Source organism: Pseudorca crassidens, chromosome 3, assembly GCF_039906515.1.
Source record: "Pseudorca crassidens isolate mPseCra1 chromosome 3, mPseCra1.hap1, whole genome shotgun sequence".
Lineage (NCBI taxonomy): Eukaryota > Metazoa > Chordata > Mammalia > Artiodactyla > Delphinidae > Pseudorca > Pseudorca crassidens.
Window position 1 is genome coordinate 28,557,577 of NC_090298.1, and position 26,923 is coordinate 28,584,499.

The 26,923-nt window shown below is 42.3% G+C and overlaps 2 protein-coding genes across 6 annotated transcripts in view; both read right to left on the reverse strand.

Moving 5' to 3' along the window:
• Window positions 1-1,811: 1,811 nt before the first annotated feature.
• On the reverse strand, window positions 1,812-15,977 carry AMACR (alpha-methylacyl-CoA racemase). Of its 2 annotated transcripts, none has more exons than XM_067730483.1 (5): window positions 15,331-15,977; window positions 13,050-13,193; window positions 11,349-11,509; window positions 8,434-8,620; window positions 1,812-2,564 (listed from the first exon to the last, which is right to left on the reverse strand). In XM_067730483.1, exons 1-5 carry the CDS (start codon window positions 15,665-15,667, stop codon window positions 2,155-2,157), a joined length of 1,239 nt encoding a protein of 412 aa, XP_067586584.1. In that variant the 5' UTR covers window positions 15,668-15,977; the 3' UTR covers window positions 1,812-2,154. The 2 variants fall into 2 exon arrangements, with proteins under 2 accessions (XP_067586584.1, XP_067586585.1); XM_067730484.1 differs by having other exon boundaries at window positions 15,409-15,945.
• C1QTNF3 (C1q and TNF related 3) overlaps window positions 11,770-26,923 on the reverse strand; it is a 35,619-nt gene continuing 20,465 nt past the window's right edge. For 3 of the 4 annotated variants that reach the window (XM_067730486.1, XM_067730485.1, XM_067730487.1), the window contains exons 5-6: window positions 25,502-25,601; window positions 21,565-23,963 (exon numbers count right to left, since the gene is read on the reverse strand). In XM_067730486.1, coding sequence (XP_067586587.1) covers window positions 23,804-23,963; window positions 25,502-25,601 — 260 coding nt within the window. In that variant the 3' untranslated portion in view covers window positions 21,565-23,803. Of the gene's footprint in view, window positions 11,875-21,564; window positions 23,964-25,501; window positions 25,602-26,923 lie in introns of those variants that run through there. The other variant, XR_010941917.1, reaches the window with a different exon arrangement.

The following is a 26,923-nucleotide window of genomic DNA, read 5'->3' on the forward strand; positions in this document are numbered from 1 at the left end:
CAATTATATGGTATCACTTATACATGGAATCTAAAAAATAATACAATGAATCTATGTATAAAACAGAATCAGACTCATAGAAAGCAGATTTATGATTACCAAAGGGGGAAGGGGTGGAGGAAGGATAAATGAGGAGTATGGGATTAACAGATACAAACTACTATATATAAAATCAACAAGGATTTACTGCATAGCACAGGGAACTATATTCAATATCTTGTAATAACGTATAATGGAAAATAGTCTGAAAAGTATATATACATAACTGAATCACTTTGCTGTATACTAAACACAATATTGTAAATCAACTATACTTCAATTTTAAAAAAGAATGAAATAAAAAATATCTTCAATGTACATGTATTATATTTTTCAAACAGCTAATAAGTTGTCAGGACATAAATACTTCAGTTGTTGGGACCTGATTATTTATAAGGGGAATAGTTAGGTATTTCTTCTGACCTAGGGGCACCATGGAAAAATTACTAAGACACTAAGGGAGATGTGAACTAAGATGGTTTAGGACCATCTGAGGCTTGTGTCCACATCTATAAAATGGAGAAACCTGCCCTACCTTCCCCTTGTGATCACTGAAGAGCAACTGAGATACTGTATGTCACAGATGTAACATCTGTTCTCCACTCCCCCATCCTGATGGAACCTGGACTAGCTTCAGGAATCCACCCCTCCCTCAAATACCCACATGCTTCCAGGAAGTTGAGTCCAGGGGAGCTCCAGGAGCAGGTTGGCTTCATCTAAGGACAAGCCTATCCTCTCTGCCAAAGACTGGTGCAGGACTGGCTTGTGACTTATCCAGATCCAAGGAGACACAAGACAAGGTTTGCTGAGGGCTCCTGAGATGCTCTCTTCTTCTGGATGTTGCTGTGTGTGGAAATGAGATCCAGAACTTGCTACATGATGGGGAAAAAAATGAAGGTGAAAAGCTGGGTAGGGAAGTTGAATAGTAGTCCAGGGAAGAGGTAACAGGGGTCTGGATGAAAGCAGCAATGGGAGATGGGCAGAAGGATGGATATGGGAGCTCTGAAGGTGGAACTGACAGCACTTCACTGTTGAGTTTCATTCCTTTAATAAATATTCACAAAGTTTCCAGTCATGGGCCAGGCACTACTCTAGGAACTGGGGACTTAGCAATGAAACCCAGGAATGAAACCTACAAAGTCCTTCATAAAGCTTCCACTCTAGCCTGCACTGGTTAAGGAATGAGGGCTGGGGTCAATCAGCATGTCAGCAGTGATACACAGTGTGAAGGAAAATGAAATAGGGTGAGGGGAGAGCGAGTGACAAGGCAGCTGCCATCCTGGACAGGGGTCAGGAAAGGACTCTCCGTAAGGGACATGTGAACAGTGGCCAAATGAGGTGAGGCGTAAGCCGTGGGGGCCTACTGGGGGCAGAGGGAGACAGCACAGGAGCGGAAGCTGGAGACTGGTAAGAGGAGGAAAAGTCTAGTTAACACTTTCAAATGCATGACGGTTGAGTTTACTGATCAAGAGACACATTTGGATGATACCAACAGGCAGCTACACACAGGAGCGGGTCTCGACGGAGAGGTGGCAACTATCTGAAGGAAATCTCAGGATGTTTTCTAAAATTCCAGTTCCAAGACAGTGGCTGAATGATTTCCTCACCAAATTAAAAGGATCAGACTTTTCTATCTAAGGACATTCATTCTGGTTAACAGTAGAGACTAAAATATTTCAAGGAGTAACAAAAGGCGATTTTAGATTTAGATTTAGATTCTATTTAAAGAACTTTCTTGAAAGTTTTTCACAAACTTAAAAGCATGAGTGAACTTTGGGGGGGAAAAAGCTTTATTTAATAAAAAGCATTATATTAATTCACTTAAAGTATATTATAAATATTTTAAATCAACAAATATAACCAATCAAGTAAATTGGAAGGCAGAAAAACTGCCACAATTTAGTATAGGCCAACTAAAAATATTCCTAAATCAAAAGCCATGATGTTAACCGTTTTCAGAATTCAATCATCACTTTATAATCAGCCTTGTTTCCTGATCAGAATAGTTGGACCACTGTGATATTGTTTTTTCATGTTTCCATGCATACAATTTTTTGCATTATTCTATACTATAAATGCAATATTCAAATTTATTTGAGTTGTGGGGCTTAGAAGTTAGAGATTAGCTCTTGGTTTATTACTTTCAATAATTTTATCTGACTTAAGCTGACTGATCTCTTCCTGGCTGAAGCCAAACTCTTTGAGTATCTCTTCAGTGTGTTCTCCTACAAAAGGATCCCTTTTGGACGAAGGGACAGCTGGGGTGTTGGACAGCTGGGGTGCAGGGCGGGGACTCACACCCTGCTCACTATCAATAATAAATGAGCCCCGATCTTTGTGGTGACCACAATGGGTAACCTCTTCAAAAGTCAAAACAGGAGTCACGCAGGCATCTGTGCCGTCAAAGATCTGACACCACTCTGCCTTTGTCTTCTTTGCAAATATATCTGCAAATTTCTTCTTCATTTCTGGCCAATCAGTTATGCTCATCTGACTGGGAAGTTCATCAGACTTTAGCCCAAGTCCTGAGAGAAAAACACAATTTCTTAAATTAGTATGCTTTGGGTAGAGTAAATATAATCAGTGAAAATGAGTTTTGAACTCACTATAGTCACCCAAAACAGGATGTTCTACAGGGTTTCTCAAATGAGTCAAAAGAAGAAATTCAAACTCAACTTGAAGTTGGAGCCAAAGGCTGGAGAAGGTAGTAGGGGTAACAGGATTCAAAACAGACTTTCCAAGTCTTTACCAAGATTTTATTATTTACATTTCAACCAAAATAGTCTATTTTTAATAGTCTAGTTTCCAGAAACTGACTTCTTCCTTCTGAGTAGGTTTTTAAAAAGAAATTTCCTCATGATGTTACTATCTGTCATATTGAATTAAAATAACTCCATGTGCTTCCCTGGTGGTGCAGTGGTTAAGAATACGCCTGCCAATGCAGAAGACACAGGTTCGATCCCTGGTCCAGGAAGATCCCGCATGCCGCAACTACTGAAGCGCGCGCACCTAGAGCCCGTGCTCCGCAACAAGAGAAGCCACTGCAATGAGAAGCCCGCGCACGGCAACAAAGAGTAGCCCCTGCTCGCTGCAACTAGAGAAAAGCCCACCCGCAGCAACAAAGACCCAACGCGCAGCAACAAAGACTCAACGCAGACATAAATAAATAAATAAAATAAGTAAGTTTATATTAAAAAAAACCCATATTTCATATAGTGCTCCCAAACCCTACAAAAGCTAAAATCTAAACACTTTATACAAGACTACAGGCAGACCTCGTTTTATTGTCCTTCACTTCATTGCACTTCGCAGACACTGCATCTTTACAAATGGAAGGTTTGTGCCAACCCTGGGTGGAGCAAGTCTATGGGCGCCATTTTTCCCAACAGCATTTGCTCACTTCGTGTCTCTGTGTCACATTTTGGTAATTCTTGCAATATTTCAAATCCTCCACCAGCAAAAAGATTACAACTCATGCAAAGCTCAGATGATGGTTAGCATTTTTTGGCAGTAAAGTATTTTTTAATTAAGGTATGTACGTTGTTTTTTTAGACAATGCTACTGCATACTTAATAGACTACAGTATCATGTAAACATAGCTTTTATGTGTACTGGGAAACCAAAACATTCATGTGATTTGCTTTTTTCAGATAGTCCCTTTATTGCAGTGGTCTGAAACCCAACCCACAAAGTCTGTGAGGTATGCCTGTACCCCTGTTTTCAAGGAAGAAGTATAAGGATAAATGATTAAATTCAAGATTGCAATTTTATAAATAATGTTCATTTCTCTTTATTTTCGTCAAATAAAAGAGCTCTAGGAGGGCAGTGATATTTGACTCATTACTCTCTTACAACCCTGCTGTGACCTAGGAACAAAGAACTTGTAAAGTAACCAAAGACACATGCAAATTGTTCCTATAGCAAACAGGACAGAAAATTTTCAGCCAGCCAATCAACAGGGGGCACAGAGACTTTTTTGCTCTCTCAAGTATGAAGAACCTTGAAGGGCCCATCAACACAAGGGACAGAGAGGATGAAAGCATCCACCAGGGGATATCACAGGAAGGATGGCTTCTCTGCCCCATGACCTGACCTGTGCTTCCTTTATTGACTACAAGCACCTACCCCTGTAGATACAACCAAACTCCAGTGCTGATTAAATTATACCCAAGGGGACACTTTGTTGGGGTTTGGTGTAACTGTCATTTTTATTCCCTCTTGTAGAAGAGGGTTTCTAAATTTAAATTACGCATAATATTTTGCATAAGTTTGGCCAAGTTAATCAAGTAATTCTCACTTTTATCATCCTTTTCTCATCTACCATGTTGAAAAACAATGACCAATTGTAAGCTGCTCTGAAGATGCAAAAGTGCCTATGGAGGTAAGAAGACATGAATACTGCAGGCTCTTCTTAGTGTTTTGAGGGATATGAAGAGAATTCACATAGTTCTGAACAGCTGTGAAGAAACACCTGTGGGATATACAAGTACATTTTTCTCTGTGGCCACATGCCCCATTCAAAGCCAGGAAAGATATGGAGCCACAGTTTCAGGTTTATCACTAAAATCTATAAGGAAATGTTTCTAAGGGCGTCTTTCACTTTGCTTTCTCTTTCCTGATAGCCCCGAACTCTGGGATTAAAAAACACATAAAACGAGCAGTTGGCCAAAAGCATTTAAGTAGACCACAGCTACTGCTGGAAACATATTTGCACGCTTTTTTAAACAGTTTTTTAAAAACAAAAAATCAGAATGTGATCAAAATCATAAACTAAGTAAAACTGGAGTCAATAGTTCTCCAACAAACACTATACTTGAGATTACACAGATCATACTTTGTATACTGGAAAATACTAGAAATCAAGACCCCAGGCTCTACCCCTAACTCTGACACACCAGCTCTTCCATCGTCCTATCACCCTTTCTCAGCCCACAATTTCCCAGCAAGCTCAGGACCCCTCATCAAGGCCCCAGAATGAACTACCAGTGGTTTAGGGTGGGCTGCTTCCTGTGCTGCTGACAGCCTATGCGTAACTCTGAGTCCATTTCGCCAAAGAGCACAATTATCGATTGTGGCTAGCTTTTATAGTACAATCAATATTCAATTTCTGCTATTATAAGTCAAACAGACTTTCAGAGACTGACCTGGGGATTCAGACACCATTTAAAACTTGGGAAAATATGTTTTGATTTCCAAAAAACTACCTTATACATACATGTATACACACACACACACAATTATACAAAATATTTATTGTTTTAAGTACACGTCATAAACTTTCTACTCTGTAACACAATATTAGGCACATATTAAGCAGTCAAAAATGTATGCTGCAAGTATGCAATGACATATGTACAAAGATTAATGCTTATTAATAAACAATAAACATTATGTGTTATAATGTAAACCTGGAAAGAACGTAAATTAACTTGAATAAGGAAGTGGTTAAATAAATTTTAGTACAGGTATACCACGGAATATGATGTGGCTGCTATATAGAGGGTGAGGCTGAAGATCTTTGGTACTGACAAAAAAGGATGTCTTTGCTATATTTTTGAATAAAAATAGTTATTAATTATAAATTTATATAATTAAATAGATTATATATAAATTGTAAAAAAATTTTAATTGTGTTTGCATGTGCATAGGGAAAGTGCTTCAAGGCCACATCCCAAACTTTCCCAAAGCGGAAGGACAAGGGAGAATTTTTACCTCTTACTTTACAAATTCTGTATTGTTTACATTTTTTTCGTTAAAAAAATACACTATTTTGAATTTTTTTCATTTTTTTTTAAATTGTGGTAAAATACACAAAATACAAAATTTACCATTTTAGTCACTATTAAGAATACAGGGGCTTCCCTGGTGGCGCAGTGGTTGAGAGTCCGCCTGCCGATGCAGGGGACACGGGTTTGTGCCCCGGTCTGGGAAGATCCCACATGCCGCGGAGCGGCTGGGCCCATGAACCATGGCTGCTGAGCCTGCACGTCCGGAGCCTGTGCTCCGCAACGGGAGAGGCCACAACAGTGAGAGGCCCACGTACCGCAAAAAAAAAAAAAAAAAAAAATCTCTATTGCTTATCTGATTTACTACAAGAGTCTCAAGAGGTCATGAAATTCTCAGTACTTTCAGACTTCTTTGCCCTGGAAAGCAGCAGGGGCATAGCACAGAGGAGTCGGAGCCTTACAAAAACCTTGTGTATTTATGTTCAGATACTGAGAGCTAAATGAAGGTATGTTCTCAAAGATCTCAGTATATAAGGTGAAATAAATAAATTAATACTACCTCAAAAAATCATTACAGATATGGGGGTTTGTCCAGTTAGGCCTGAGAGAGAAGTAATGTGTATGGGACAAGTACAAGTACTATTTTTGCAAATCAATATTGTAGAAGAAAGAAGATGCTGAGGCATTTCGGCATGGACTACGTAGATTAAACAAAAGCTGAACGAACTTGCTAAGTCCGCCGAAAGCACAAGCCACCTGCCAGCTAAGGATCCTTAGTGAACTTTAAAGGAAGAGAGGACATGAAAGATACCACAAAAGGCCGCGACTGCAAAACAACTGGAGGGGTTACAGAGTTTAGACTCAGGGGTTACAGAGTTTAGACTCAGGGGTTACAGAGTTTAGACTCAGAAAGAGGAAACCCGGGAGAAGATTACCACAAGTCAAGGGCTGGAGCAGTCTGCCTGCTACAAAATGAGGTGGAGTGTGGATGGTAGACATGATCATTCTAAACATGTATGTTTTTAAGAAAACAACAAAATACACCACAGAGAGGAGTTAAATTCTGAAATGACAGAGCAAGGACCTTCAAAACTTGGCTCCTGTATGAAAGCAACAAGAACACTGGCACAAATTGTCAGAATCAACATTTTCGTAACTCTAGACATTAACTAAAAGCTTGCAACAATCTAAGGAGCATATTTAAGAAAAAAAATGACTGAACTCAGTAAGACCAGTGAGCTTTGTGGTGTTAGAACTTAGGCTAATTTCATCCCTCTCTCCCCAGCTCTGTGATGGCCTTGAAAACCAACAGGCTCTCAACAATGGTAGTCATGAAAATCAGTAGGTTAACAGCCAAGGAAGAGGAGGCAAAATGAGTTTGAAGCTCCCACAAAATCCTATCCCCAGAGAAGCGCCAATGTTTGGCCTGTCTGACAGCTCCCTGAAAATCCCCACCCTCAGGGCTTGTCTTTAGTTGATCTCACTCAGAGCTTACACTGCCCTATTCCTGAGACATTTGTCAAAAAAAAAAAAAAAAAAGTCAGTTGCAACTGTCATTTAGAATTGCCTGTGCGTGGTGATAATAAAATTTCACTGAAGATTAGTTAATTTTATTATTATATTTAAATTCCCTATAGATAAAAACACAAGGTTTTTGTAAGGCACAGACTCCACTATGTTATGTATCTGCTGCTTCCTAGGGCCCTGAACCCCAGAGTGGGAGTGTTGTTCCCACCACTCAGCCCCTCGTATAGCACTGTTCTGTCCAAAATTTTGAATTGACCTCTAGTCTTAGTCTTAATTTCTGTATGGAAAGGCATCCTCTATGATCTAGATAAACCATTTTGTTCTATGGTTTCTCTAACTTATAGTTAAGTTGGTGAAGTTAATATAGTTGATCGCAGAATGCTTTCTGAGGCTAGCAAAAACAGTCATTTCAGCGATATACAAATAACTCTGAGTAGCACTGCGCATGTGAAAAGCTACCAAACACGGCGATAAAACTCCAAACTTAAAGCTGAAAGATAAATGTGCTGCAACCAGCCTGTCACACCGCTTCAGAGTACATTCTACAACTTCTTAGATACTAAATTATCTGTAAACTTTAAATTCACATTTCACAGGAACAAAGTAACTTCAGTCCAATTATCAATTAGGGAAGAGGGGATCCCAAATTTTCCTGCTAACTTGTGGCAACATGTCAATAAGACAAGAATCTGCAAGAAAGGTAAACTGCAGAAGCATCAAGTGATGGTAACATATTCCAACAAACTCTCATTCACCAAAGTCTCTCTGTGCTCTGGTGACCCCATCACTGAAGTACCATGAGGGACATTTATCAAGGAACAAAAACTGGTAGAACCAGTAGATCATTCCAGGGAAGAAAAGGATGTGGGCACACATGGGCAAGATAAATATCCAATACTACGGAGTATGAAATGTGATAAAAACACTGAACTACCACAAAAAGGATTATTATTTTTTTAATCTGAGCTATTTTACAGACTTGTAAATTTACTTGTCAATTTAAAAGATGGGGGAAGTGCCCCACAATATAATGATGGCTATAATTAGGTAAACTATAAGGTGGATATATAATAAAAGACATCATGAACTTCAAAAGACTCCAAAATAGTCCAAAAAACATCCACAGAAAAGAGGTACTCACCCCTGAGCAGCAGCTCATAGAACTGGGGCTCTAATGCGCCAACAGCCATGAACCCGCCGTCCGCCGTCCTGTAGGTTGCGTAGAAAGGCGCTCCACCATCTAACATGTTCTGTCCACGAGGCTGTCCCCACAGTCCTGTTTGTTGGGTTTTCCACAGAAAAGAACTGAGATATGCTGTTCCTTCCACCTTTGAAGAAACAGAATACAGTATAAATCCTGGCAATTCAACTATAAAAAGCATGATCGATTTCTACTTGAGTTTTTAAAAAATATTTGTATAAAAATGTTTATCTTAGAATATAGGAAGATTATATCTAATTATACAACTTCTTTGATATTTCAAGAAAGTGAGTTAGAGCAGGTTTATGACAGAGTGAGTTTCTGCACTATTCAGATCAGGGAATACTGTTCAGAAAAGACTTAAAGGAATTACTTTTGTTCTTCCTTTCAAATAAGATTGGCAGAATGTTGATAATTTTTGAAGCTAAGTGAGGGTACCTGGAAGTTCATTATACATTCTCTTTACTTTTATATATGTTAACAACTGTCAGGATAAAAAAGTTGAAAACAAAGCAAAAAGGTTTTTTTAAAAATCTATCATCTGATCTCAATACCTACAAACACATACACACAGATATATGAAGCATATCACATTTTAAAGGTAAATCACATGACAGTTAAATTTAGTTTGTTCTAGTTTGACTCCAAGCCCAAGAAAACAAATTTGAGTATTTAATATATCTTAACTTTAATAATCACTAGAAAGTTACAAAATAAACGTAACAGTATGGGTGGCAGGTATATGGGTTTTCAGAGTACAGACAAACTAGTTTGGGAATGCCAACTTCCCACTAGTCCTGAAGTAACGGGAATGGATTCACAAACTCAGGTATGATTATCACAAGGCTGGATGCACTGGGCTATCTAAAGAAGACTACTTCCCTATCCTTAGGGCGTTATGATCCTAATGATTCTGGCACCACAGGGAGAAGGCCATCAAAGCATCCCTGTCTCTGAGGTTACCAACGGAGGGGCCCCATTCCAACTGTGAGCATGGGACTTCTCACAGATTCTGGCTGTAATAAAACAAACACAAAATATATCTTTAGGTACATCCCAGTTTTCCCGTTTAACTGGAGGAAGCTCATGCACACTTCAATTCATGGATCTGACATTTGTTGTCACCAAGTAGTGGAGTTTGTATAAGTGGCCTGTGGTGGTGCTTTTTTTTGAAATGGGGTTACAGAGATCTTAGAGTGTCCCCACATTTAGACATATGCACACAAACACACATATAGACACACACATATATATACATATACATATAGAATCTCTTTTACACACTGGATGTAGTGATGAGTCTATTGAAAACAGACGTCCTAACAGTGTTATGGGGCTGGTCTGGCTCACTCAGGATACAAACAGGCTCTAATTTAATTCCACCTTTACTTGGTGTCATAGGAGGATAGAGGACAAGAGGCACAGCAGTTATAATCCTCATCTCATCATGAGGCTGCCCAGCACATACTTCTCTTCTCCCCTCACGCACATGTAGCGCGTGCTGCCACAGACCAGAGGCTTTGACGCACTGCAGCCTCAATTTCCCAACCTTTTATATTCTTCTCATCACGTAGGCCAATGGCCTGCATGCCAACACACAGCCCCCCAGGTCAGATGAGCACTCCCAGATCAGGAGTAAACACCATAAAACGGACTGCACATTCCACAGTTACCTTAACTCTAGTTTCTAAGGCAACAGTCTGATGAAGAGACAACTCCAGGTCATCACAGGCAGGCCTGGATCAAGGATTCTGCTGCTAAAGTCATTTGGAAACTACTGGCCCAAAAGAATAAGGTATCTGGGGACTTCCCTGGTGGTCCAGTGGTTAAGACTCCATGCTTCCAACGCAAGGGGCAAGGGTTCGATCCCTGATCGGAGAACTAAGATCCCACATGCTGTGCGGCACAGCCAAGAAAATTAAAAAAAAAAAAAAAATTAAAGAATAAGGTATCTATTTCCCCCAATCACCCTCTTCCTTCAGCAATCCTCCCCAGGGTTCCAGGGCCACCATCCACCGGGTCTTCCAATCCAGAGATGGGGGAGCCATTCTTGATTCCTCCCTCTCCCTTCATTGCCAATATCTCACCAAATCCCAGCAATTTTACATCTCAAATGTAAATCCTTAAATCCAGACCCATTCTACCATTAACCATTTTAGTTCTCGCCTTTTCTCTCTCCATCCAATCCATTCTCCACCCTACCGCCAAAGATCTGTCCAAACGCAAAGGTATAGTGACACTGGACTGGGCTCTCATCAACTAGCTGTGAGAACTGGGGCAAATTTCTGTGCTTTAGTTTCCTCTTCTTTAAAATAACAATGTATTCCAAGTGAAACTGCTGTCTGGGGGATCAGGAGAAATCACACAGGAAAAGTGCCTAGGATAACATGAGGCACGTGCATGAGGGTAAAAACACCGAAGCATCCCGACACTTGAGTCTCCCCTACACAATGCAGCGGGAAGGTCTAGACTGGCCCATTTTACTTGAGCATCATTAAGAATCTTCTCTACCTGCTAAGGGAGACTTCCTGAGCCCAGTTTTGAATGAAGATTTCTTGAAAACCATATCCTAAGCACAAGAGACAGCACGGGGAAAATTGTTGAAACACAACATAGAAATCAGGTGAGTCATGAAACGTTTAGAAGATTGACTCCACAAACAGATGATCAAAATATGACATTCTGACACATGTTCAAGATATGAAGCTATTTTAAAGAAAAGGCCATCCTTGGTAACTTGGATTCAAATTTCAAATCTCATTTATCTCGTCTTGTTCAGAAGAGGATGTGAGGCAGCCATGTATCGACCTCAGGAACAACTAGTAGGCTTATCATTTCCCCCAATCAACACTTACCATGTTGGCATCAATGACCTGACCTTTGCCAGAGCGTGTGCGTTCAAACAGCGCCATCAGGATGCCCAGTGCGCACATGAGGCCACCCCCACCGAAATCGGCCAGGAGATTCAGCGGGGCATATGGAGCCTCACCACTTCTGCCAATTCTTGATAAAACACCTACACCATTAAAAACAATCGGGGAACACCAACTGTAAACTTAGTGCCTCTTTTAAATAAATACATGAACATCTTAGGGGAAAAACCAATCTCTCTAGTTACTGTTGTAAGTGAAAACTAATACCTAATGCTTTTCTAAACCTAAACCTGTTCAGCATATTTATAAGGAGGCTTTCTGGGCTTCCCTGGTGGCACAGTGGTTGAGAGTCTGCCTGCCGATGCAGGGGACACGGGTTCGTGCCCCCATCCGGGAAGATCCCACATGCCGCGGAGTGGCTGGGCGTGTGAGCCATGGCTGCTGAGCCTGCGCGTCCGGAGCCTGTGCTCCACGACGGGAGAGGCCACAACAGTGAAAGGCCCACATACTGCAAAAAAAAAAAAAAGAGAAGGCTTTCCCTCTAACAACGTTCCTTGTTTGATTATTTTGTTTTCTCTAAAACTTTATTCCGACTAACATTTTCAGAATTCTGTTGCTAAGTTTTTATTCACTGGGTTTTGGGGGGGAAACGGTTGCTATCCACTTAGCACTTTATGGCTTAACAACAGTATAATGCACTTCCAGTCTTATTAGAAAGAGATGCAAGAAAATAAACACAAGAAAAAGAAAAGGAATTAAATTTTTAAGTAGATGAGAAAAGCCAACTCTACACTCACTCTTTTCCTCAGGCTTTAAATGTGTACACACAGAAAATTTGAGACTTCCTTGACTCAGCAATGCAGTTCTTAGAAATCTAGAATTAGGCCATTCTAAGATATGTTTTTTTTTTTTAATTTATTTTTGGCTGAGTTGGATCTTCGTTGCTGCATGTGGGCTTTCTCTAGTTGCAGTGAGCGGGGGCTACTCTTCGTTGTAGTGCACGGGCTCTTGGCGTGTGGGCTTCAGTAGTTGTGGTGCGTGGGCTCAGTAGTTGTGGCTCGTGGGCTGTAGAGCGCAGGCTCAGTAGTTGTGGTGCACAGGCTTAGTTGCTCTGCAGCATGTGGGATCTTCCCAGACCAGAGATCGAACCCGTGTCCCCTGCATTGGCAGGCAGATTCTTAACCACGGCGCCACCAGGGAAGCCCTAAGATATGTTCTTACAGGCAAAAACTCTAGTAAGGTGATATTATGACCTGAAAACCATGGGCTTTTTCTAGTATTCACAGAATTTCTAAAATCATGACTCAGTCAATGATTCTCAATAAAGTGAGGGACGAGGGGTATCAAAATCAAACTATATCTTTGCAAAATATAGAGCAACCCTTTCTACTACCAACAAGTCTCTTAATTCCTAGCAGGGGCTTGCTGGAGAATTAACTTCACAAATGTAGTCAGTAAACGTTATTAGTGAACACATTACCCCTTCAATGTGTTAAGGCAGGGGGAGGATGAGAATGACTGTTCCAAGACAAACCAACCCTTTTTAAACAACCACATGCTCTTTATTGATTCCAGCAAATATTTAAATCTTCACTTTAAAAAAATTCTTTTTAATAAGTGTAACCGTAGATCTTGACTGGGAACAAAATAAAAAGTGTAGAGAAATTATTGTTTTCAACATACCTGACAAAGCCAAGTAGTTGATGTCATGTCCTGCTACCCTAGAGAATCTTCCTGATTGGCCAAATCCACTCAACCTGGCGTAGATAAGCTTTGGATTCTCCCTCTGCAGAATCTCTGGGCTGAGCTGGAGTTTTTCCATCACACCTTGAGAAAAGTTACAATTTTTTTTTTTTAAGAGAGCATGAATTGAGGATGGGTATAATCCCTTCTTTGTGGTAAACATAAAAGAGCACTCTTGCAAGGAAAACTAGTAACATTTGTTGCGGGTTTATAGGGTATTGCCAGTAATTAAGGACCCAGAGAGTGAAGCCCCCATTTCTGGAATGTGTGGCTTCCCCCCGACCCCCAGAATGCTATTGCCCTCCAGCACTGCCCTGCATCCCTTGAGGCATACCCAAGCATCTTCAATCCTCAGAGTGGACATTTCATCCCTTTATTCAGGCCCTTTATAGTTCCCCAAATTCTCTCCTTAGTAATTTATTAGAAATGGTCTGTTCTTTTGGAAGTTACTCTGGGTCTTTGACCAAAAATTCACTTTTGGAAGCTGCTATTCCTTTCAGGACCTTTTCTATGTCTATATCCGCATCAGTTCCTGCTATACTTATTTATGTATGTATATATTCCATCTTCCCTATCAGCTCAGAAGCTCCTCTGGCAGGATCCATGCCTCATCTCTTTCCACAGGCTTATAACGTGCCTCTGCCTCCATAAAGCTATGATAAGTTACAAAAGAACTCTATTCCTAGAGTGGTGGTTGCCAAGGGGTAGGGGGCTGGGAGAGGGATGGATCGTGAGTTTCGGATTAGCAGATGAAAACTGGTATATACAGAATGGATAAACAACAAGGTCCTACGTATAGCACAGGCAACTATATTCAGTATCCTGTGATAAACCTTAATGGAAAAGAATATGAAAAAGAATGTATAAGTATGTATAACTAAGTCACTTTGCTGTACAGCAATTAACACATTGTAAATCAAGTATACTTCAATAAAAAATAAAAAAATAAAATAAAAAGAACTTTATTCCTCTACCTAGATAAACAACAGCCACAATCCCCTCCCCTGGCAGCTACGTCTGTATTCACAGCTGTACCCTCCTCCTAATTCCAAGATTGTGGACAAGTTATTTAACCATGCTGAACCTCCTTCAACTTCAAATATGGTATTATTAAATCATGACATAATCCTAATTACTAAATTATTATTGTTATAATCCTCAAATCTGAGGGTAAATGAATTGACACATTTAAATATGCCTGATGCCCACAGACATTCAATTCATCCACCAAACATTTACTGCCTTCCTGCTATATACCAGGCAAAGCTCTGTATTTGTACTTGAGCAAGATGACGGTGGCAGTTGTCTAAGAATAGATCAGAGTGGTGCTACACCCAAACATCAGCTTTAAAAAACGCTGCCAAGGAAGCTGCAGCAGGTATGAAGAGAAAGAATCCTGAGTCATAGGAAGGAGGAAGAATGATGGGATTGGTGATAACTGAAAGCTGGCAGGGGGAAAGGAAGATTTGGAGTCCTGGTTGAAGTACAAGTTTCTGATTCAGGCAACTGGGTGGACATTGGTTCCATTCACTGAAATAAAACACAAAGAGGAGTTTTATTTCACTGAAATAAAACACAAAGAGGAGTTTTCATTTTAGTAGGGAAGATGATGAGCTCAGTTTGGAATACGTGGAAGCTGCAGTGCCCGGGGGAAGGCCAAGTAGAAATGGACAGGAGCTGGGTATTCCGGAAGTCTGTGGCTCTAAAAGGGGGTAGAGTTATAGACTTGGCCAACATCTGCCTGTAAAAAGTAAAAATAATAGGAATAGATAAGGTAGCTCCAAGCAGCAGAGTGTAAAGGAAATTGAGCAGAAGCTGGAACTTGGGAACACCAGCATTTAAGACAGGGAGTTGTCCTGGGTCCGTGGATGGCTTTATGAGGTACACCAAGCTCCAAACGGTAACAAAATGACTATGTACCTATATGCAGCTTTCCGGGGAGAGAATCTATGGCTTTCGATCGTTTCTCATAGGGTTCACGATCCTCAAGTAATTAAGAATGGCAACTATAAGAGGGTGACTCAAAAAAACAGAAACTGGGAAGGAGTGAGAGAGAGGTATGAGAAGAGCAAAGGCAACAACAGTATCTCGGAATCCAAATATGGAAGACCGTCTCAGTGGGCGAACGATCAGCAACAATATCAAATGCAACAGAAAGGTCTAGACAGACAGGGACGGAAAGGGTTCGGGTGGCAACAGGGAAAAGGTGTGCCGTGCCAACCCCAAATGCCCGGCGGCCTCCCTTCTTCGGGGAGCGTCCCTCGTCCGGTCTCGCGTAGCGTCGGGATGTGGGGCTCACCAGGGCGGAAGGACTCCAGCATCACATCCGCCCGGGCACACAGCGACCGCAACACCGCCGCTCCCCGCGGATGCTTCAGGTCCACGGCCAGCGAGCGCTTGCCCCTGCCCATCCGGCTCAGGTCGCCGCGGGTGCCCGGCCGGTCCACACGCACCACCTGCGCCCCGAAGTCCGCCAGGACCATACCGCAGAACGGGCCCGGGGCAAGGCCGGCCAGTTCCACTACCGAGACGCCCTGCAAAGCCATGGGCACCCGCATATCCTTCCGAAGGCGTAAGAAACGGAACGGCCCCAACGTCGGCCACTCGGGCCTGGGGCCCCCCTCTGTCGCACTCTCCCTCCGTCCCTCGGGGCCCCGCCCTCGTGGCCTCTCCCTTGTGCGCCTGCGTGCGGCCGCGGAGTCTGCGCATTGGGCGTTTCCTGGCCCCGCCTCCCCGGGTCCGGGGCCGTTAGTGGGCCGGCGGAGAGTTCACTTTTTGTAACTGGGGAATCCTAAATCGTGACCGGGCTTGACCTGGGGACCCCGTGGCTGGTCACCGACTTCTCAGGACGCTTTTACTCTCGATGTTGCGATCCCAGCTGTTGTGCGCTTTGGGTTCGTAAACCTCTCCGGCCCTGGAGAAATTAAAAGTACATAAATATTTAAGAACAATGCTAAAGTATTTTTTTCGGTGGGCTGCAGACTTCTTACTTCTTTCTTAGCCACCCGATGATTCACCCACAGATGGCTTGCGTATAGTGGAATATCAAAAGAACATCTGAGAGGGCGGTGCTCATCAGAGGCAAATCAGAGAGGTTTAAAAATATTTAGTTTGTCACCTGCCATTTCTACAGACAATTACGGCTTGGAGTTTTAGATTTTAATGCACATTTTTAACAAGTACAATAAAATAATTCCAAATAGCCCTACTCCTTTCAGTTAGGGGTGCTCCAGGAACTAAGGAGAGACTTTTATAGAATAAAGGCAAAGCAAGGAAATTATTCATTGGCTATAACGTTAAAGCCTAGTTGGCTGTTTGGGTTTGGTTCTTACCTTTGATTTCCGAAATTTGAGGCATTTACAGAGACTGCCAAGGGCATTAGAGCCACATCAGTCTAATGGCTTCCTTGTTTAATTAATTTAACACCTTTTTGTCCCCCTGTACCCCATGTTCCTACCTTTGCTCAAGCATACGTTTCCTTACCCCCATCCTCTTGTTTTATTTTTATTTTGAGAAACTTAAAGAAAGCGAAAATTACAAAAAATGCTATAGCAGACATCCAGACATCCACTAATATTTTTTCACAGTGGCTCCCAGTCTATTTTTCTAAAAAGTAAACAGTACAGATACAGCTGGTGCTAACACCCAGGATCAGATTCACGTGAATCAGATATCTTACCAGCATCGTGCTTTACTAATATGGTCAAAGATGCAGATCATGGAGATGATAAATGGAATATCTCCTGCCTTACCGGTAGACAAAGGATGTCACAGCCATCAATGATTACAGCCACTGCCAGATCTGGTGGCCCTGAGGGAACTCAGGAAGGCAAGAATACCTGCCATCTAGCAGCCATCAGGCTGCAGCCACTCTCTATGGTGAGCCCCAAGGAAACTCAGGATGTAAAAACACAGGATACTGGCCCCAGATAGCTGAGGTGCATTTCAAAGGAATGATTTCAGTGAGCCCAGACTCTTGCATCTTCCCATACAGAGAAAAGCGCTAAATTCCTTAACTCCGGATATCTGGTTTTCTTTAATTAACAGTAATCTTTTGATGTGCTGACTACCTGCCCCTTGTTGCAAAACTGCTATATATCCTAGCTCTCCCCTCACCTCCTCAGAACTCCTGAGCAGTTCTCTCAGGGTTACTTGAGATGCTGCCTCCCAGGCTTGAAGTCCTAAAAATTCCTGCCAAATGAAACATAACTCTCAACTTTTAGGTTGTGAATACTTTTTTAGTCAGCAGAGACATGATCAGACAAAGCAGAGGTCTGGGAAATCTCACTTGACACTACAGGCCCTTCCTTCCTTCATTGGACACATACCCCCTGTTACAAGCTATATTGTGTCCCTTTACCATTCATATATTCAAGTCCAATCCTAGTACTCAGAATGTGACTGTATTTGTGTTGCAGCAAAAATAGAAATGAAGTTTTCCTTTTCCTGAGAGCAAGGAAAACAAAGGGAACAGTGAACAAGCTAGAGAAGAAATGTAACCTGGCCTGAAAGAGTTAATCACTCCTAGTTTTATTTTAACCTTCACTCGTCTGTAGTATCTGTAACTAGATGTGTACTTCACAAAATTAACCTCACTCCCTGACACTATGTAAATTACATTCTGCACCTATCACCCCTAACTGCGTGAGTTACATCCTGTGCCTATCACTCCCTAACCTTATTACATCCCAGGGCTTACATTCCCTATGCCCCCTTGTAACAAATCACCCCCTGTAGCTTTTGCATTTCAGAGAGAAGGTTGCTGGCTGATAAACCAGAGACAAATGAACCCAATTACCGGAATGCTGGACCCCAATTACTGGGCTGCCTGACTGTCAGCTATGACTGTTTTGAAATAATGCAAAGGAAAAAGAATGCAAGACCTTCACTACTTTGATCCTTATCACATACCCCCGGACTGTGAGCCCCACGTATAAAATCTTCTCCGATTCCCCAAGGAGGAGGGAACAGTTCTGGAGGCACTAGCCTGCTGTGTCTTCCCGTCTGCCTGACAGAAAAATAAAGCCATCTCTCTCATCCTTCAAAATCTCTGTCTCTGTATTTCTGTTTGGCATCGGTGCACAGAGAAGCCGAGATTTCGGCAACATTTGGAGATAGGGCCTGTAGAGGTAATTAAGATAAAATGAGGTCATATGGGTGGGTCCTAATCCAGTATGACTGGTATCCTTATAAGAAAAGAGTAGGACATAGAACACACAGACCAAGGGACAATCTTGTGAGGACAGAGCAGAAGGCAGCCATCTGCAAGCCAAAAGGAGAAGCTTCAAAAGAAACCACACCTGTTGACCCTATGATCTTGGACTTTTAGCCTCCAGAACTGTGAGAAAATCGATTTCTGTTGTTTAAGCCATCCAGTCTGTGGTATTTTGTCATGGCAGCCCTAGCAAACTAATACACCCTCTGACCCATGATTATAGATGAGGTCTCTAATGAGGTTCTCATGTCACCAAACAGACTATATCCCAGAGAGTTACTTAGCTATGGAACCATGCTTCCTAAATTCTGGATTTATTTAGCATAATTAATCCTGTGGCCAGGGATGATGCCGAAAGCTCAGCTTCTCTGTACACTGGTGCCAAATCAAATCTCGGAGACAGAGTTTTGGGTGAAGTAGAAAAGGATAACTGTATTACTTTGCCAGGCAAAGGGGGACACAGTGGGCTCCTGCCCCCCAAAATTATGTGTCCCAACCCGGGAGGATTTGATAAAGAGTTTTATAACAATGCTTCCCAAGGGTGGCGTTGCTGGGAGCCCCTATGGGGCTCCCAGGCATGGAGACCTTTTTGTCCCCCATTTCTTGTAGGCAAGACTCCAGCCTCCATGACCTTCCCTGAGTTCCAAAGGGCAGATTCGAACAGTTGCTAATCAAGGGAGGAGCAGCCAGGAAACCACTTGAGGCAAGATTAAAGGGACCAGAGAAGCTCATCTAGATGATGAGACCCACCACCTGGGACCCTGTACACACCCTAATCTTGTCAGCAACCCCACCATTTTGAAACTCTGCAGAAGAAAGAAGAATGCAGGACTGTTACTGTGTTGATCCTTATCACATACCCCTGACCAGGAGCCCCGACTATAAGACCTCTCCCTATTCCCAAGGGAGTGGGGCACAGATCTTGAGGCACTAGCCTACTGTGTTCCCTCTTTGTCTGGCAAAGAAACAAAGCCACTCTTTCTTTTCCTCCATAACTCTGTCTCCATATTTCTGTTCGACATCGTTGCACAGAGAGCCAAGATTTTGGCATCAGGAGTAGTCCCCTGTATATAATTCCATAAGGGCTCAATCCTAGCCCGCTTCTAGGGGCCACCAGCATACAGAGAGCAATTGGCAAGACCTTGTCCCATTTTAGATGTGTTTTCTGGCATAGCTTTTTTAGGGGAACCACTAACAAAGCTAACCACCTGCCCTGGCCAGGCAAGATAGTAGCCACCTGCATGAGTTATCTTACAAAAGGAGGTCCTGGGAAGGAATGTGGAACTAATAAGCTACCACCAACCAGAAGAATTTGGGAAAGTTCAAAAGGAGAGAGGAGTCACCAGTCCATATGTCCTACCAACCTCCCAGAATCCTTCTTGCTGGAATCCATCTTGCCTGAGTGATGTATGCGCCACCAGCAAGGACCCTGAGTCAGAATGATTGGTCAGAGACAACCTGGAAACTAATCCCATCACCGTAAAACCCGAGACTGAGAGCCTCGTGGCAGAGCAGTTCTCCTGGGTTCCCTTACCCTGCTGCTCTCCCCCCGGGCACCCCTTCCCAATAAAGTCTCTTTTTTTGTTAGCACATGTCTCCTCGGACAATTCATTTCTAAGTGTTAGACAACAGCCCACTCCCGGGCCCTGGAAGGGGTCCCCCTTCCTGCAAAAAATGGCCACTCTGGCAGGATCTCTTCTTCTCTACGACTGACATCCTGACCACTCGGCGTACTCAGGGACCAGTTTGCCTGCTGACAGACCAGACTCAGAGGCCGCAACCAGGACCGTTTTATCCTTGGTCTCCTCCTGACTCAGACGACTGGCCAGAGAGCCCCGACAAGGAACTCTGGGTAAGGAACTTTATTGACCTCTTTCCCCTTCCCTCTCCCTTTCCTCTTTCCAACCCCTCCTATCCTACCCTTTTTTCTTCTGTCCTGGTCCTGGACGCAGGAGTCTGGTTGAAGGGCCTCAGCCTGACCTGAGGGATGGAGCCTGATCACCTCTGGTGGGCAGAGAACCCGAATTCTGGTCCGGTGTCTGGTTTCTAGTTTCTAATAGGGCTGAGTTCCCATCCTCCCTTCCTAGAAAACTGGGGGAAAGTCCGGTAACACCTGGGCATCTGCAGGTGACAGGTGCCTTTGATGTGCACCTTAGCTATCTGGGGCCAGGATCCTGTTTTTCTCCATCCCGAGTCCCCTCACAGCTCACAGCTGCAGTAGCTGATGGCCTGATGGCTGCAATACCCTTTGTTTACTGATGTGGCAAGTGATATTCTGATATTCTTTATCCACACATCCATGCACTTTCCTCTTTTTACTTATCTTCCTTCACTGAGTTGAAAACTCATGGAAGGTAAGACTTGTACTTTAAATGCTGAGTCACTCCTGGAATACCACAGTACCTTTGCACAGAGTAGATGTTTATCAATTCCAGCCAGGCCCTTTGTAGTTTACATTTGATCATTCTATCCTCTGTTTGAATATTATTGACTTCGGCTTTTACTCACAATATGCTCAATAAAATTCCTTCAGTATAAGTTATTCGTTGTCCAAGGTTCAAACGTAGCCTTTTCTACACTGGAAAATCACCCAACCTAATCATTATGTGAAGCTATTCTACCCTGTACTGCATTTCTGCAGCAGGCATACACCCATGTGTTTCATTTGTAGAGTTTGCCTTCATTGGGGGTTTAGAATTTTAAAGTTGGCTGCTTAGATGATATATTTAAATTTCCCATGACACCTACCTACTGTCTCCTTTTCAGAGCCTCAGTTTTAGGAAGACTCGTAAAATCAGTCTTCCAGATATAACTCTGGTCGTTGGTGAAATTATGAATCTATGATAATTACCTTGGCCTTCTCCCACCATCCTTACTACCCACTCTTCTTCACACTTGGGACTTATTTGCCAGCCCAAAGTGCTTTCTACCTGCCTGCAACCAGATCTTGGGTGTCTCTACCAAGGTGAAAACTGGAATTTAGGCATCAACATAGAAAGACTTCAAGTGTGTGATGAAGGTCCCTTCCCCTCAGGGATGCTGATTTCATCACAGGACCCTCTAAACATCGGAGTCTTAAAGACCCAGAGAGTTGAAGTTAGAACAATAGAATAACTGAAAAGTAGAGTTTTCTGTAGACGGTGACCCTGTTCTGTGCCCACACCATCGATTGTATGGCTGTTTACATCATCTGCATGAAAATATTTTAACTTTGTGTTAACAAACCATAGTGACTTATAATTGTATGACTATTCAACTTTATTAAAAACATTCTAGAAACATTTCACAAAAGTGGGTTTATTTCCATATAATGCTTATTACAGTTTTCTTGCTTCAGTTTTATCTAAAGCCAGGCCAATATCTTACTCTAAGTCACTTTATTAGTAATGCATGCTCTTTAGATATGAAGTCCTTTTGGGCAACATGCAATATTCAGTTATCTATTGGCAATGCACTTCTAGGAAAGTTATGACATTTGGTAAGAGTAAACTTCAACCCCATGACCCTATACCGAGGTGGGGTGGGGGAGGGAGAATAGACACAAAACCACAAAAACATTACCAGTCAAGCACATTATAGCTAACATCCATTCACTTTAAAATAGCATTGTATATGGATTCAGGAAGAGTTCCAAAATATTCGTAGATCAAAAGGAAAGGGTCAAAGACTGGCATGAATGTGGAACACATTATTAGCTAAAAGGGCAGCTCTCATTCATTATCTCTGCTTCTAGCTATAGGGGGTAATCAATACAAGATACAAGTAAACACATAGTTCAAAAGCCTTTGTGGAAATTCAAACTGTAACAGAAATTAAGGGCTCATTACTTCTAAGGGAGTTCATTATGTAATATTTGTTAGATGGACATCTCTGTAGTGCATTTTAAATATGATTCAATGTCAAGGTAAACACATATTCCAATGATTCTTTGCTTAAAGTAAACCAATTTGGGGTACTGTCGTCAGAACTTACGGCACATTCTCATGAGTATCTTTTTGGTGGCAAACTTAATCCGTTGAGAATTGATTTTTGGGGAGGTATAGGCAAAAGTCAAGTGGCACAGCTGCTCTGTGAATATTGATTAAATATGGTAATCAAAGAAGTCACATAATTTTTTTTTAAATATACAGATTTTTTGGCTGCGCTATGCAACTTGCGGGATCTTAGTTCCGTGACCAAGGGATTGAATCCGGGCTGTGGCAGTGAAAGCACCGAGTCCTAACCACTGGGCCACCAGGCAATTCCCATATAATTTTTTATTTTTTTAAAAGATTAAGCAATTTTATTATATGTCTCCTAAGTGAAATACCCTTATATTTTGTATACATTAGTTTGGCTGTATATGTTTGGGTTTACAGCTCCTTAAACATGCCATGTCAGTGTGTGTATAGTATACTAGGGTAATTTCTAAGCTGATAGAAAAGTGGGTGATTATATCCGTACTGTATGGACCTACACTCACTGCAGGCCAAAGTCAACAAAGCTCTGCTGTAATGTAAGAGATGCAAAGGAAAAGAGTCAATCTGATAATCCAGATCTGGTAAACCCAATTCTGGATCACAGGAAAATTCTATTTCCAAAAATATAAGCCATTAGAAGTCAAGATTTAATTATAGCATTATCCTTATAAAAAAAGGAGTCGTCAATTATTTTTGAGAATTGTGAATACTTCTGCTATCTTAAAGCTATCTGGAATTACTAAAAAATATCTATACTTTATCCATGAATATTGACCCACTGGATCAAAGTGTTACTTCCCAGTCTAGACTTTACAAATATTTCTGGTACCTTGATCCAGGCAAGTGCCCCCTATTCTTTCCTTGGCCCCATCATAATCACTGCATCCTGTTCTCTGAAACGTTGTAAAGAATGAGGAACCCAGGGCTTCCCTGGTGGCGCAGTGGTTGAGAGTCCGCCTGCCGATGCAGGGGACATGGGTTTATGCCCCGGTCCAGGAAGATCCCACGTGCCGCAGAGTGGCTGGGCCCGTGAGTCATGGCCTCTGAGCCTGCGCGTCCGGAGCCTGTGCTCCGCAATGGGAGAGGCCACAACAGTGAGAGGCCCACGTACCAAAAAAATAATAATAATAAATAAAAGAATGAGGAACCCAGACCCTCAGGGGTTCCTGAATGTTGCTATTAGAGCCACCAATACTCTTTGCAAATGACTTCTCTGATGGGAACAATTATTTCCAACCTGTATCAAGAAGGGAACTCTCTTTTAGGTGCCTAGGAAAGAGTGATAAAGGTTGCTGGGTATATTAGTCAAGGTCACTTGGGAAGACTGTTTTGTGGTTTCTTCTTCTGAGCTCCTGAGTCATCCCACATTACTGATGGACCTGTAGTATGATTAGCAATGTAACCAATAAAAAAATTTTTTTAATACAACATGTAGAACCATCAAATCTAAAGTCCCTCATCATGACAATACCAGCTCAGCTATAAGTCTTCCCAAAAGTGGAGCTGGTCTATTCATACTTTTACTTAGTTTCAAAGAGCAGGAAGCCTGCAAAGGTGGAGAAGCGCTGATGGTCCCCGTGAAGAGCGCCATTGCCCATTCTCAGCCAAACCTCATCCCCTTTGGCCAGTTTCAGCACTGCATGGTTGCTGGATGTATCTGATTTCCCCTTTGTTTCATAACTAGAAAGAAAAAAAGGCACCAACTACTTAGTCTTTGCAGTAAACAGCCAGCTCTTTACCAAAATCTGTCCTCCCTTCTCTTCCGGAGTCTCATACAATTACGTATAGTCCTGGGATTAAATTCTCTAAATGCCATGTGAACAGAAATGACATGTGCCACTTATATATAGGATTCACCAATACAGCTCTCACAAACAGCCCCCCTGCTCCTTCCTCATTATGACTGTGTGGAATGCTAATGACAATGACCAGCGTGACCTTGGAAGCCATCTGTTGAAGCCCGAGTGTTTGAAGAAAAGGAATTTCTATCATGTTCAAGCCCTTGGACCAATGTTATAGCAGTTCAGTCCACCTTAACTAATTTAGAATTTGGTTCTAAAGAAGGGTGCTGCCATATTGCACTAAAACATGTTTCATCGGCTCATGGTCAGGCAGAGAGCGGTGAGGAAACAGATATCGTGGGCTTGAAAGTTGGAGATCCCTGTCATGCTAGAGCAAAACATTTAGGAAAACGTGATGACTTGGAATAGAACGCCTGATGCATAAAAGTGTCCACAAGCTTGTTGTTCTTTCCTCCTTCTGACTGTGGCAATGACAATGATGTGAGAATTTGGGAGTCAGTTTTATAGATGGCAGAAATGCTTTCACCAGCCCACAACCCTCAAAAACCTGGTGGAGCAACCCTCCTTCCAAACTCCACTCAATTCCCTCCTCCACCCTTTCCACCCCATCCTTCCCCAACCTGAAACCAGGCAAGAAAAAGTGAGTTCTACTGTGTTCGAGCCACAGTATTCTGGATCTCTTTGTTGCAGCATTTCACCTACCTAACTCATCTTTTTCTCTTTTGGCTTTTCAAAGCCTCTTATTAGAGGCCAGGGTCCAAAAGAAAAAAATATGGCAATCCCCACAAGTCATCAAAAATAACCGAGAAAAGATAACAACCACGAAGTTTTTCACAGAGTTTCACAATACCCATTTATTTAATTATGGGAAAGGTGTTGGCCTCTCTTCCCTACATCTTAAGCTTATATCAGAGCAAATTGCAATATTTCTTTTTTAAGTGAACTTTTTTCCAAGGTGCCTAAAGGCCAGGTTGCTAAGGTAAACATCAGAGCCACAACACTGCCTAAAGAAGGAAACCAACTCACAACTCTTGAACTGCCAGCTCCAGGGATGATAGAGAAGGCCATCAAAAGGACTAAACTCTAGGCAAAGGGGGCGGAGAGTAGGAAAGGAGAAGAAAAGGCTGAGAGGGAAGGAAAGAAAGAATGAGTTGAGAAAAGAATACAAATGACTAGTTATGGGGAGTGTTGCTAGTAATTAGTTCAAGACCTCTTATCAACCTGCTTATGATCAAGTTTATCGATTCACTGCTTCCCAAACAGTAAAGATAATCTGGCCATATACTGTACATGGGAGGTCTCAACGACAACAAGGTTTATGCCAGTCTCTGCTGATTCCTATATACCCGCTGGCATTGGCCATCCTTTGAGCGAACAATGGCAGCATGGATACCTATGATAGAAAAGGCCACTCACCTGTACATGCTGAAGACCGTGTTGCCATTGTGCATGAGGTACACATACACTTCCTCAACGTCCTCATGCTTCATCATGCTGAAGGTGAAGAAATACACACCTGAAAGAGGCCGATATTTATCCACATTTATATTAACTATTGTACATTGAGGACTGGGAGATAGCGGGGAGATATGTCCCATGACGTCACACTTCTTTTGTTGCTATTCTACGTGGTATGTAGGTTCTTCTTGGCCTTTATTTCTGTGAGTGTCCCTTTACCTGCTCTCACCTTCAAACTGCTTTACATATTATTGAGACTTTCTCAGTGCGTAGACCATGTTTCCCTAACAAGAATACAAAGTCTTTAAAGGCAGGATTTGGCTGTATCTCATGGCCTCTCCTTGCCCCTAACAAAGCGCAAAGTATATAAACCCATCCCTAGGTTTAGATTAACCATCATTCACACCTTCCTCAGGACACATATGGACAAAGTAGAGAGGCCTGCATGGAGGCACCCGTGGTCTTCTGTGGCCTAACAAAATGACCCAACAGCTTCCCTGGTGGCGCAGTGGTTGGGGGTCCGCCTGCCGATGGGGGGACGCGGGTTCGTGCCCCGGTCCAGGAGAATCCCGCATGCCGCGGAGTGGCTGGGCCCGTGGGCCGTGGCCGCTGGGCCTGCACGTCCGGAGCCTGTGCTCCACGGCGGGAGAGGCCACAACAGTGAGAGGCCCGCGTACCGCAAAAAAAAAAAAAAAAAAAAATGACCCAAGTGCAACATTGTCATTAGCCAAAGATAAGAAAGTACTGTAGCACAGTGAAATGTTCATCAGTTCTAACAGCTCCAGCAATTTCTCATGTTATTCATTGTAAGTAGGTGAAATTATGTACAATAAAAAGATTCAACTTTGACTCAGCAGCATGACCTTGCTACTAAAAATATGAATCCTTTTCATTAAAATAACACCAACATATTTTAAAATATTTTAGTTTTCTTTTAAGAGTCTAGGGCTCCTAATTGAAAGTAACTTAATATACCTGATACACTTTAAATGCCAGTGTAGAAAATACCTTCACTGAAAGATTAAGAAAAATCCAACAGTAGAGAGATGAGCGAAAAGGAAAATCTTCCTAACTCTAAACGATCTTGGTTTTGAGCCTGCATTTTGGAAAGATGAATGAATATAAATCATCCAACTCTTATTGATTTCCATGCTACATTTTTAAACTAATGGCCTTGTCTTAATCCATTTGAGCTGCTATAACAAAATACAACAGACTGAGTAGCTCATAAATAACAAAAATTTATTTCTCACAGCTCTGGAGACTGGAATTCCAAGACCCGGTGAGGGCCCTCTTCCAGGTCACAGACTTCTGGTTGTGTCCTCACATGGCAGAATGGGCTAGGGAGCTCTGTGGGACCTCTTCTATGAGGGCACTAAT

Bases quoted from the DNA above. Each gene is read 5' to 3' on its own strand.
- AMACR (XM_067730483.1), bottom strand. From the start codon at position 15,667: ATGCGGGTGCCCATGGCTTTGCAGGGCGTCTCGGTAGTGGAACTGGCC. The intron at 11,510-13,049 runs GTATGTTGAAAA...TTAATGGTGTAG, and splicing joins CAACTACTTGGCTTTGTCAG to GTGTTTTATCAAGAATTGGC. The intron at 2,565-8,433 runs GTGAGTACCTCT...TTTTTCTCTCAG, and splicing joins CTATGAGCTGCTGCTCAGGG to GACTTGGGCTAAAGTCTGAT.